The sequence below is a fragment of the Terrapene carolina genome, unplaced genomic scaffold (genome assembly GCF_002925995.2).
Source record: "Terrapene carolina triunguis isolate 2854851 unplaced genomic scaffold, T_m_triunguis-2.0 Scaffold58, whole genome shotgun sequence".
NCBI lineage: Eukaryota > Metazoa > Chordata > Testudines > Emydidae > Terrapene > Terrapene triunguis.
This window is the reverse complement of record NW_020664409.1, coordinates 68132072-68145329: the sequence shown is the minus strand read 5'-3', so window position 1 is coordinate 68145329 and position 13258 is coordinate 68132072. Positions and strand designations below refer to the sequence as shown.

The 13258-nt window shown below is 47.6% G+C and overlaps 1 protein-coding gene across 1 annotated transcript in view; it reads right to left on the bottom strand.

Moving 5' to 3' along the window:
- Positions 1 to 13258, bottom strand: part of WWP1 (WW domain containing E3 ubiquitin protein ligase 1) — a 142124-nt gene that overhangs the window by 25040 nt on the left and 103826 nt on the right. The window contains exons 18-21 of the mRNA XM_024206087.2: positions 12568 to 12701; positions 12332 to 12472; positions 8611 to 8731; positions 1260 to 1364 (exon numbers count right to left, since the gene is read on the bottom strand). Of these exons, the coding sequence (XP_024061855.2) occupies positions 1260 to 1364; positions 8611 to 8731; positions 12332 to 12472; positions 12568 to 12701 (501 nt within the window). The remainder of the gene's footprint in view (positions 1 to 1259; positions 1365 to 8610; positions 8732 to 12331; positions 12473 to 12567; positions 12702 to 13258) is intronic.

The following is a 13258-nucleotide window of genomic DNA, read 5'->3' as shown; positions in this document are numbered from 1 at the left end:
TCTTAAAGGATTGGGGATGTCTGACTTTTCCTGCTGGCTTAATATAACATTCTCAAGCAGATCACTAAGCCAACATGATATATAACACAGTAGAAAATGTATTGGCTGTGACTGCTGTTTTTAATCTTCTGGGTGAATTCTGGGTAAGTTTTTGGAGAGTATAGGATATTTCTCTTTTCTTCACATTCTAAGACAGGCACAAACCTGAACATAACTTTACAGCATTAACAAATGTTAATATTTTTCAGCAGTTACCACAAGCTAAAAAGAAACCACAGTTTATCCTATTCTTAACATAGGAAGTAACTGTCAGATACACTGGTCTGTTAAATGCAGACATTTAATGAAGACTACTGTTAACTAATCCTAAAAATACAAGCTCTTCAGTTTTTACTACAGTGTAACAATAAAACCAAAAAAGTAAAATATAATACACAAAATAAGAACAAACTATTAAACCCAAAAAGCTATGTGGATAACTCCCCAAACAATTTATAAAACTAGTAGTCCCTCTTTCGATACTGGGGGATGGTGGGGAGGGGGAGGAAACGAAAACTGGAAGCCTGGACACAGCTTATGTTCCTTCATCCCAGCCATATAACTACTATCTAAAGTAGAGAATCAGACAGAAATTACTAGAGGTTTAAAAAAAACCTCTCAAGCACATACCAGAAGTAAAATACACCTCTACCCCGATATAACGCGGTCCTCGGGAGCCAAAAAATCTCACCGCCTTATAGGTGAGACCGCGTTATATCCAGTTCGGTCCGGTACGGCATGCCGGCAAGAGCCGGTACGCCGTGCCAGACTGGACCGGCTTCCCCGGCGGTGATTTAAAGGGCCCGGTGATCCAGCTGCTGTGGGGAGCCCCGGGCCCTTTAAATCACCGCTGGAGCTCCGGCAGCGGGGCTCGGGCGGTGATTTAAAGGGCCCGGGGCTCCACACGAATTCGGATATAATGCGGTAAAGCAGCGGGGCTCGGGTGGCGCTTTAAAAGGCCTGAGGCTCCCCGCTGCTTTACCGTGTTATATCCGAATTTGTGTTATATCGGGTCGCGTTCTATAGGGATAGAGGTGTAGTCTAAAATGGAGATTAATACAGTAGAATAGCATACCAAGAAAGTCTCTGAAAATATTTATTCCTTTTCTAACAATAATAAAAAAGGTCAGAGTTTTGAACAGATTTGAACAAGAATATAGCTGTTTCCATGGCTTTTGGCTAAAAGAGAACAGGAAAATAAAATTTTATGAGCATCATACCTGCCAGAACCATACGATCTGCTTGCTAGTTCTTGTATAATGACGATAAACGGTGTTCCTTTGCCAATCTGCTAAATCAACCTCTTGCATGCCACAGAGCATAACCTGGAAAATAAACAACCATCATATCATTATAGATGCACTGTACTGACTTTTAATGATTATGTACTCTAGATGAAAGACATCTGCACAATGAAGAAGAGACAAAAGGCTTGGTCTGAACACAGAACCAAGACCTCCTGCATTCTTATCCAGCTCTTCTCTACCCTTTACTTACCTCATCGGGTACCATAAGGCTTTATTAGTTCTTGTTTGTTAAGTGCTCTGAAGAGTACACTCACTGGGGGCCCAATCCTGTAAGGTGTTCAGCACATAATACTATCACTAAATTCAACGGAAGCGTATGGTGCTCAGGTATGTTAGCAACAAGGTGGTCAGGGAAAGTGTGGGACTCTTACTGAATGGGGGAGGCAACCTAGTGACAGATGATGTGGAAAAAGCTGAAGTACTCAATGCTTTTTTTGCCTCAGTCTTCACAGACAAGGTCAGCTCCCAGACTGCTGCACTGGGCAGCACAGTATGGGGAGGAGGTGAGCAGCACTCAGTGGTGAAATGACAGGTTAAGGACTATTTAGAAAAGCTGGACACGCACAAGTCCATGGGGCCAGATCTAATGCATCTGAGGGTGCTGAGGGAGTTGGCTGATGTGATTGCAGAGCCATTGGCCATTATCTTTGAAAACTTATGATGATCGGGGGAGGTCCCGGACGATGGGAAAAAGGCAAATATAGTGCCCATCTTTAAAAATGGGAAGAAGGAGAATCCGGGGAACTACAGATCAGTCAGCCTCACCTCAGTCCCTGGAAAAATCATGGAGCAGGTCCTCAAGGAATCTACATTGAAGCACTTGGAGGAGAGGAAGGTGATCAGGAACAGTCAACATGGATTCACCAACAGCAAGTCATGCCTGACCAACCTGATTACCTTCTAATAAGATAACTGGCTCTGTGGGTATGGGGAAAGCGGTGGACGTGATATATCTTAACTTTAGCAAAGCTGTCGATACAGTCTCCCACAGTATTCTTGCCAGCAAGTTAAAAAAGTATGGATTGGCTGAATGGACTATAAGGTGGATAGAAAGCTGGCTAGATCATCAGGCTCAATGGGTAGTGAACAATAGCTCCATGTCTAGATGGCAGCCAGCATCAAGCGGAGTGCCCCAGGGGTCTGTTCTGGGGCCGGTTTTGTTCAACATCTTCATTAAGAATCTGAATGATGGGATGGATTTTACCCTCAGCAAGTTCTCAGATGACGCTAAGCTGGGGGGGGAGAGGTAGATATGCTGGAGGATAGGGATAGGGTCCAGAGGGACCTAGACAAATTGGAGGATTGGGCCAAAAGAAATCTGATGAGGTTCAACAAGGATAAGTGCAGAGTCCTGAATTTAGGACGAAAGAATCCCATGCACTGCTACAGGCTGGGGACCGACCGGCTAAGCGGCAGCTCTGCAGAAGAGGACCTGGGGATTACAGTGGACGAGAAGCCGGATATGAGTCAACAGTGTGCCCTTGTTGCCAAGAAGGCAAACAGCATATTTGGCTGCATTAGTAGAAGCATTGCCAGCAGATAGAGGGAAGTGATTATTCCCCACTATTCGGCACTGGTGAGGCCACATCTGGAATACTGCGTCCACTACAGAGAGGATGTGGACAAATTGCATCCCCATGAGCCAGGTCACAACAACTCCACTCACACAGAGGAACTGGCTCTTTGTGGGGAGACAGTTGATAGGGTGACCATTCAGAACCTCACATACCTGATATGTTTGTTGAGACTGTGAAGGTCAAGAATGGGTCTTAGCCCTCCTTTGGATTTGGGAACCAGAAAGTACTGGGAATAGAAGTCCTGATGCCAGTGTTCTGGAGGAACTTCCTCCACCAAAGCCAGCAGAGAGTGGACCTGCTCAAGAAGAATCTCATGAGAGGGGTCCCTGAAGAGGGATGGAGAGGGAGGGTGGGAATGAGGAGTGGAGAGGAACTGGATAGCATAGCATGATCTAATAATGCTTAAGACGCAGCTGTTGGTTGTGATTGAGCCCCATAAAAGCGAGCCAACCTGTCCCTGAACAGAAGTGGGGTAAAGGGAGTGACGACTGGACCACTGCTCTGAAAAAAGGAGTCAAAATGGACACTTAGGAGATACTGTGGGAAGGCGTGTTGACTGGCCGAACCCCGACCCAAATGCCTCCTACTCTGGGACCTATGCACCTTTCTAGGTTCCCGCTGACTTGTGGGAGGAAAAGGCTGTCCAAGGATGCATTGCGGACAGTATTGCTGCTGCTATTGGCCACCATGTGGTGCCTTTGCACTGCCAGTATATACTCTCCCAAGGGACGTAAGGCAGCCTAGAATCCTTGAAGGAATGCAGAGTCTCGGCTGCATTGTCCGAAAATAGCATCCAGCTATTCAAATGGTAAATCCTCAATAGCATGGTGCACATCAGGAGCAATGCCTGAATTCTGCCATCAGGGCACCTTCTTCATGGTCACCATAGAGGCCATAACTCTGACCGAAGCATCCATGATGTCTTGTGCAGATTGCAACAGTGTCTTGCCCACCAAGCTGCCCTCTGTGATGGATGTCCGAAATTCCTCTCTGCTGGTGTCAGGTAGTTGGTCGGCAAACTTAAAACACCATCGTCCAATTTACAAGATTGTATTTGGACAATGCCTGCTGATTTGTAATCTGCATTTTCAGGAAAGAGATAGATCTTCCTAACCACTAAATCCATCATTTTAGAGTCCTTGCCCTTAGGTGTGGACTTAAATTTGCCCTGCTGGGCTCTATCATTCACCATGATTACAATCACAGAATTTGGGACCAGATGGAAAAGCCTTCAAATCCCTGCACCAGGACAAAACAGAGTTTCCGCCACTTGCTTCGCAGTATGCAGTACTGAAGCCAAAATGATACAAGGAACCTTTGAAGGCTCTAGGAGTGCATCATAGGAAGGGACACTCTCCAAGGAGCTGATAGCTACAGGATATCCAACAATTTATGGGTATTCTCCTTCAGAAACTCTGTCTGAATGCCCACAGACATGCTGCAACAGGTCCTGGTAGGCCTTGAAATCCTCAGGCACTGAAAGAGAGGAAGAACCAGGCACTGCTGAATCGTCCGGGGACGATGAAGAGGTGGTTAATTGGGCCAAAGCCAAATCCTGCTCCTCAACAGTTGGAAGTGGAAAGGACAACTCCATCGGCCCCACAGGGAGAAGACTCACTGGTACCTTAGCCTGCGGTGGATCATCAGTCCCCACCACTGACCTGCCTGGTGATCTCACCTTAGAACAAGATGAAGAGTGCAATCTCTGTGACAGATTCCATGGAGGCCCCTGGGCATAAGGACAGCATTGGTGACCAGTAGGCGCCAGGCCAGGGCCCCCTGTCCTGACTGCAAGCTGAGTGCTAATCTTGATATCCAGGGTGCTCCATAAATGTAAGCTAGGTGATGGAAAGTGGGAGGAGGAAGATCCCGATCTCAATACTGAGCAGCCTCGGGTTTCCGGGGATAAAGGTGGACCTAGTCCTGAGGGGACGAGTAATGAATCTGATTTATCCGTTGCCCAAAACAAAGGAGGGACTGGCGCCAATGGCGGGAATGGTAGCGCCGGCATTCACTATGCCCCCCACTGTTCCCAGAGCCAGGTACCAAAGTAGCTAACAGTGAGCTGCCACAGTAACATCGGCGGGGCTGAATGCAATGGTGCCACGGAGTTTCCCAGTCCCAAGGAAATCCCTTATGCCAAGGCCGACACCCACTCCACTTCTGCAAACTGCCAGTGAAGGTCAAGAATGGGTCTTAGCCCTCCTTTAGGTGCAGACAGACACAAGGGTTCAGCAGCCCACCCAGCCAACAGCACTATAAACGATGTAGCCCTCGCAAAATCCTGGACCAACAGGTGTTGGGATGGAAAAACAGCGGAGGTCCATTGCCACCAGCGTGGAAATAAAGCTTTCTACCAAACAAGTCCAGCCTCCTCGAGTGCTTATTCTTACAGGTGGGAGCGGGCTGGCCTTGGCGCTCCTTGTGGTTGACTGCCTCAACCACCAGGGAGTTGGGGGTGGGGTGAGTTCAGAGATATTCGTGCCCCTTGGTAGGCACAAAATATTTCCGCTCTGCCCTCTTAGAGATGGGGGGTAAGGAAGACGGGGTCTGCCACAGGGAAGTGGAGATTTTCACCACCCCTTCATGGAGAGGGAGGGCCACCCTAGCTGGCGCTGTGGCTCAGAGGACATCAAAGAGGGAGTCCGATGGCTCCTCCACCTCTTCAGCCTGTAAATTGAGGCTTGAAGCCACCCTTTTCAGGAGCTCCTGGTGGGCTTTTGTGTCCTCCTGGGGAACAGGAGGAGGCGGCGCCATGATGGCCTCATCTGGGGAGGATGAGGATGGAGGTGCGGTGCTTTGCATTCCCACCGGTGACGCAGTCCCCAGCACCTGGTCCGCTTCTGAATGCGGGGCCTGGGAGAAGTGCTCCGTTGACCTCCTCCTGGGGGATTGAGAGAGGGAAGCTGACAGTCTGTCTGAGGCCCCGGCTACCAAGCGAGCCACCGGTGGGGTTTGTGTCGGGGCCCATGGGGTCCACTGGTACCAGGGCGCTGGCCAGGGAGCCTGGTGCCATTGCATTTGCTGCAGCACCATCGGAGCGGGCTGTCCCATCGGACTCGTCTGGTCCACTGACCGCTGGCTCCAAGGGGAGGCTGGGCTGGTGCACAAACGACCACTATCCAGGGATAGGGATGAGGAGCGGTGCCGTGAGCGGTGCTGGGCCCAAGACCATGAGTCCGGTGTAGAGAAGCATGAGTACCGTCATGAGGATCTGCGGCGGCCGGTTGCCGGCAATCTATGCCTGGGGCTGCGGGAGCGGTGCTGTGCTGTGCTTGGGACCTCGACCGGGACGAAGAGTGTGAGCGGCGTCAACATCAGTACTGCGAGGGGCTACGGCGGCTTCTCGGAGTTGGTGACCTCCGGTGCCGTCGGTCCCAGTCCCGGTGGGGCGTGCTCTGGCTTTGAGGCCTGCGCTCCCTAGATGCGGAGCAGTGCCTCGAGTCCCTGTTGCTCGACACCCAGCCAGACAATCAGATGGGGGTCGGCAGAAACCGGTGCGGGCTACAAGCGGGGTGGTCACTCGGAGAAGAGCGGCGTCAGGATCTTTCCTGTGACGTGAGCGGTACCGCGCAGGTGGCGACTGTGGTGGTCCGAGCGCCGGTTTGCCTCTGGACCGGGGAGCCGCTGGGATCGGTGCAGCCGGTACCGGAAGAGACATTATGTCTCGAGCCGCCTGCAGGGCCTCCGGCGTGGAGGCCACCTGTATGTGGCCACTGGCATCCGGGGAGGTCGGCTCAGAGTGGGCTAGGTTACTCCGCTCTACCTGAGTCGGAGGCCGCGAGGCAGAGGGGGATCGAGAGCTGCTCAGCGCAGGTCTAAGCTCGCCCCCAGCCTTGTCCCGGTGTCTTGACGGAGATGATCGCTTCTTCGTCTTCTTAGAGCGTCCCATGGAAGGGGAGCGGTGCCGGCTGGTGGAAGGCACCGCTGGGTCGCCGCGCACTGATGCTACGGTGCTCGGTGCCGACTCAGAGCGGCACAGCAATGTCGGGGTCAGGGCCAACTCCATCAATATGGCTTAGAGCTGTATATCCCGCTCCTTCTTAGTATGGGGCTTAAACGATCTTTTTTTGCAGCGGTTGCTGACATGGGTTTCTCCATGACCGCGTAAGCAACTAGTGTGCGGGTCACTTATGGGCATAGGCTGTTTACAAGTGCCACACAACTTAAAGCCCAGGGCACGGGGCATGCCCCGACTCGGACACAGTTATTAGAGGCTTTTCTACTTTACTATTATTATAGGTTTATATTTTTTTTTACTTTTAGAACTACAGGTACTATCTACAGAACTAAACAACAGTCCAAATGGGGAAGGCTACACCAAAGAGCTGGAGCACAGCAGTTCCGAAGCACAGTCACTGCCGGCAAGAAGGAACTGGGGGTGGGGGGAGCACACAGCACCCCTTATACCGCGCCATGGTGGCACCACGCCAGGGGTCGCTAGGAGCGCTCCCCTACGGGTACTGCTAAGGGAAAAACTTCCAGCACCGGTGCATGTGGCGAGCATGCACACCTACTGTGGAATGCACATGAGCGATCACTCGAAGAAGAACTAAGGAGGGTTGAGGCGGCGCTCCCTCACGTAGCCCATGGTGGGGCTATGATCACAAGATGCAAGCACCACCTCCTAGGGGTACGTCTCGGCAAAATTCTTCAGCTCCGGTGCACTGGGTGTACACACACAAATGGAATACATGGCTGCATCTACTCAAAGAAGAACATGTCACTCCTTCCTCCCTGTCTAAAACCATTAGCCTATTGACTAGTAATGTCATGTCCATTTGTTATTTGTCCTGCAATAGCTTTTGGGAACACTATTCAAGAATCAGGGGCCCACTATACTAAGTGCTGTATGGATACACAATGAAGAAACAGTCCCTCTCCTGAACAGCTCTCAAGGTAGGTTCTTGTTATCCATTCCCACAATCTTTTTATACCACAACCCCAATTCCTTTGTGTCTGCAGAGGACTGTTTGACTGGAATCAGGGCAAGTAACCATGGCTGGTTTGAGAGATGCCGGATGGCAGTAGTTTCTGGTGGTGGGTGGGTGCTCTGTGATAGATGGGAGGTGCTGGGTATTAGAGGTGATGGAGGTGCTGGCTTGAAGTGGCACCTGGTAAAGGAGTCAGGGGGTGAGGAGGCAGCAGCTGAGGACTGCTGGCCAAGTGGAATTAAGGGTGGTGTTTTAGCTCCTACTCTCTATCCTGACATCACAGTCTGCTCCATGAAAATGCCACTTAAATATAGTGAAGAACTAGCTGAATTCTGTGACTGGCAGGGTCCAGGTAACCAGCTCCTTCTTATCTTCAAATACTGCTTCTTTGGAGAACAGCTTAGTGTGTGCAGACTGGAGAGAAGGTTAAAAAAAAGAATAGCTGAACATGGGACTTAGCAGTAAGGAGCAGAGCTTTTCATTACATCCTCTTAATTCACTGCCTCTGGATCTAGCAACCACCAAGTTTTGGCAATTTGCTATGATACCTCCCTCATCAGACCACTATCTAGTGGCAGTGGCTGGGGGTCCTGACCCAGTTTGATAGAAAATATATTTATATTTTAACAGTACATTATAGGTATCTGATTCATGATGACCTTTTCATTAATAAATCCATATACCATATAGTCAATTCTTCCTTAGAATATCAAAATGTTAACAATAAAGACATAAAACAATATAAATCCTCACCTCCAACTCCTTTTCATCAAAATACTGTAGCCACTGAAGGGGAACAACTTCATTAAAACCATCAAGGAAAGCTTTGGTTTGTTCTCTTACTCCCCGAGAAAAACGCCATTCTGCCATTAGGCTGGGGGGAAAAAAAGAAATTTTAGAGAAAAGAATTAATGTGTTGGGAGGGTTACCTCGTTTATACATATTAGGGTCTGATTCTACTCTCTCTGACACTGGTGTAACTCCACAAACTACAATGGAGTTACTACTGATTTAAACCAGTATAATAGAGCAAAATCAGGTCCACAATGTTATAAACACTAACTTCAGAACAGTATCTTGATCCTGAGTTCCTTTCCCTATCTAAAGTTATACTCTATATTACTGCTAGTCTGCAATCTGAACTATCAATGTTTCAAGTGCTGTGCTGCCACCCTTCAGGATGAAAACTCTTAATAGAAAAGGACACTATCCATCTGTTTAGAAACAACATTTGAGCTACTTCAAAATTACTATAATCTTGGTGTGCAGATGGTCTCCATTAATTATGAAAAAATATTTTTCCCCCAAAAAGTATTATAGGCAGATCTGATAATTCCCCAGAAGTTCGGTCTGCCCAACACTTCCCATTATAAGACCCTGTTTTCAGTTGCTTTTAACTTAGTCAAACTGCAGACATCTTCCATTCAGGATGTCTGCCTCATGCTGTTTTATTTTTGTGGAGAGGAGGAGAAGCTGAAATAGTCTATCTTTTCCAGATGCAATGATTAGGGGGAAATCCATTGTTTAGCCAACGTTAATTAAAAAAACATACAACCATTTAATTGAGAAACTTCAAGCTTTGGAGCAGTGATTTTATATCTAGCAGGAGCGGGGGAAGGAGAATCACTCTGGTTTCAGAGGTGGCTTTTGTTATCCCATGAAAATTTACTAAATTAAGCCAAGTTAAGAACCTCTAAAAATCTCATTTCACACATGCTCAGAGACTTGTTAGTTTGATAGAAAAAAAATCTCTGAAGATTGTCTGCCTGAGCGTGCTCCAGAACTTTTAAGCTCCAATGTGCTGGTTGGACTACGCATGTGTCATCCCCACAAAGCAACTTAGCGTGCTCCAGCCCAGGACTGCAGAACTGAGCAGGGTTTTCCCTGCAACTGCTCCTCCCAGCTGCTGGGGGTTGCTGTTGAGTTGAGCACAAGAACTGAGCAGGTGACACTGTGCTGTGCTCTTAGTACTCCCTGTGCTGGCATCCAGGTAATGAAAGGGAGAATGAAGCAACAGCTACACTGGAACGCACAATTTGGGGAGTAGGGGGTTGTATAGATGGATGGACAAGGAGAGAAGGAGCTGCAGCACATGGGTGGCACAGCATCAGAGGAAGGAGAACATGAGACTGTGGGGGGAACAGATGGGGCAAATAGGTGTAGAGGAGGAGAGGGATGTTAGTTAAAGTAGGGGAGGTTTAATAGAAGCAGGGGGAAGAGGGCTTCATAGAATCACAGAATACCAGGGTTGGAAGGGACCTCGGGAAGGTCATCTAGTCCAACCCCCTGCTCAAAGCAGGACCAATCCCCAGACAGATTTTTGTCCCAGATCCCTAAATGGCCCCCTCAAGGATTGAACTCAACCCTGGGTTTAGCAGGCCAATGCTCAAACCACTGAGCTATCCTTCCCCACGCCCACTTGGATAGGATCAGAGGGAGAGATGGGCAGAAGTTTGGGTGGGCAGCTAAGAACAGAGAGACAGAGACAGGAAAGGGTTACAGGGGCAGAAGGGCCTATAACTAGGGCTCTGTGTTTGTCACAGAGATCGTGGAAGTCATGGATTCTGTGACCTCTGTGACTTCTGCAGAGGCCAGTGTGGCTGACCCCAGGGCCACCCAAGCAGCTGGCTCCCAGGCCAGCTGCTCAGGTGGTCCCAGGGACAGTCACACTGGCCGTTGCTGGAGTCGCTCTACATCAAGTCATTGGAGCAGCCCCAGGGCCAGCCACACCAGCCGCTGCTCAGTCGGCCCCAGGCAGCGGTCGCTGGGTGACCGGAGCAGCTGCTGCTCCTGGAAACTGGTCCCGCTGGCCCCCCCGGGTTGCCCCGCCCCCCAGCAACAGGCCCCCCCAGATTGGCTGCCCCCCAAGATTTAGTCAGGGGTATTTATAGTACAAGTCATGGACAGGTCACGGGGCTGTGATTTTTTGTTTATTGCCCGTGACCCGTCCATGATTTATACTAAAAATACCGACGACTAAACCATAGCCTTACCTATACCACTGGAGCACATTGTTCTATTAAACCTGGATTTGAATCCAGGAGTGCTCAAGTCTTTACATTTCTTTACTGTCAGAGAACAGCTGTGAACTCACTGTCAAAATGTGTCTCTCCCCCCCCCCACACACACTTGAATTTGAAACCCTAAAGAGTTTTTAAACTATTTTAATGAAACTTGTATACAGTTCATATTATATACCCAGGCACTCTATAGTCTACTCAGGTCATGAGTCACTAGGAAATTAAAAAACAAAACAAAACAAAAATATGCTATTTGGTAAGATATACAAAGTTATCATGTGTGAACTCTCCATTCAGTAAAGCTCTCCAAGACTGTATACGGAACAAAGGGGAAAAAGCAAACAGGTTGGCTTCTGCTTCTTAAATACGAAGTGAAAAACAGTCATACATTTGCTAAATAAACACTGACTAAAGCAACAAAAGAAAATTAAAAAAATATTTGGCATTCTTTTAAACTCCTATACAGTAATTCCTCGCTTAACGTTGTAGTTATGTTCCTGAAAAATGCGACTTTAAGCAAAACTATGTTAAACAAATTCAATTTCCCCATAAGAATTCATGTAAATGGGGGGGTTAGGTTCCAGGGAAAAGTTTTTCCACCAGACAAAAGACTATATTATAAATTTTAAACAAACAATTTAATACTGTACACAGCAATGATGATTGTGAAGCTTGGTTGAGGTGGTAAAGTCAGAGGATGGGATATTTCCCAGGGAATGCCTTACTGCTAAATGATGACCTAGCACTCGGTTGAGCCCTCAAGGGTTAACACATTGTTGTTAATGTAGCCTCATACTCTACAAGGCAGCACAAATGGAGGGAGGGGAGACAGCATGGGATACAGAGACACACACTCTGTGTGTGTGGGCGAGAGAGAGATGTGCATTGCCCCTTTAAGTACACTAACCCCACTCTAAGTACATTGCCTTTTTAAGTAGATCAGCAAGTTGAGACAGCAGCTGCTACCAGCAAGCTTCCTCCGTCCTAAGCCCTATCATGTGTCCCCCTTGCTCTATGGAGATGGGGTAAATGGGGGGCAGGAGCAGGGGTGAGGGGGACACCCTGACATTAGCCCCCCTCTTCCCACCCAAGCACAGAAAGCAGGAGGCTCCCGGGAGCAGCTCCAAGGCAGGAGCAGCACATGGCAGTGGGGGGAGGGACAGCTGAACTGCTGGCAATTGATAGCCTGCTGGGAGGCTGCCGCACAGGGAACTTAGGGAAGTGGGGAGCTGATAGGGGGGCTGCCAGTCCACCCTGGTTCCAAGTCGCCACCAGCTAGCTGCAACGGGCTGCTCTTTCTGCAAGTAGTGGACAAAGCAGGCGGCTGCCAAACAATGTTATAAGGGAGCATTGCACAACTTTAAACAAGCATGTTCCCTAATTGATCAGCAATGTAACAACGAAACAACATTAACCAGGACAACTTTAAGTGAGGAGTTACTGTAATTGCCTACCCAATGTATTCTTCTTTGTTGTCCTCAGTTACCAAGATATTTGAGCCTCCTGATTTCAGTTCATGAGAAGTAACTTTTCCCAAAAGTTCCATGTCAACACAAAAGTACATTTCTAAATTACACTCTTCAATGTTGTTGTCCCTGTGGAAAGAAACAAGCAAAAGAAAAATCAAACAAATATAAACATTTAACTAGTTTTTTGAACTATAACATCTGGAAAAAAAAAATCTACAAACCTTATCCAAATTAGGGAATTATAAAATTCAGTATCAATAGATTCCAAATCTTTAATAGTAAGTTTCTTACTTAGCATGCGCTTGTAGAATGGCAGAGAAAAACCCGTGTCAATAAATTTGCCATGAAACAATGCCTGTAGAGGGGAGGAAGAAAAAAGTTTAAATGACAATTGCTTCAACTCATTTTTGCATGGCTCAAGGAATCTTTCAGAAAAGAAGTTACGTAAATAGATGAAAAAAAATTGCCCACCAAGAGTAGCACTTAGATGTCTCAAAAAAGACCCATAAAATGGCAAGTATAAAGAAACGAATATAAATTTTTTGATAGATATTTGGTTTGGCAATGATTCTTTATAATTACATAAGTTGTAAATTCTTAGGTATATTATTTTCCTATGTAACAGTAAGCCTGACAGAAAACATCTAACATTTCTTCATAAGCTGTATTGACATGTGTGCTTAAAACCAATTGTCACTTGATGCTCCTAAGGTACTATTGCTCTATCTAGAAAAAAATATATATATTAATATCACAGCACGTAAACAAGATTTTTAAAACTGAATCACTGAAATGCTCCTGGAAGAGATTCCTCATGGGTCAATTAAATAGACTTTGGAAATGTGACTCTTTTGATTGAAATCTTTTTACTGTCATCCCTATTTTCTGAGTGTGTGCGCGCACATATGCGTC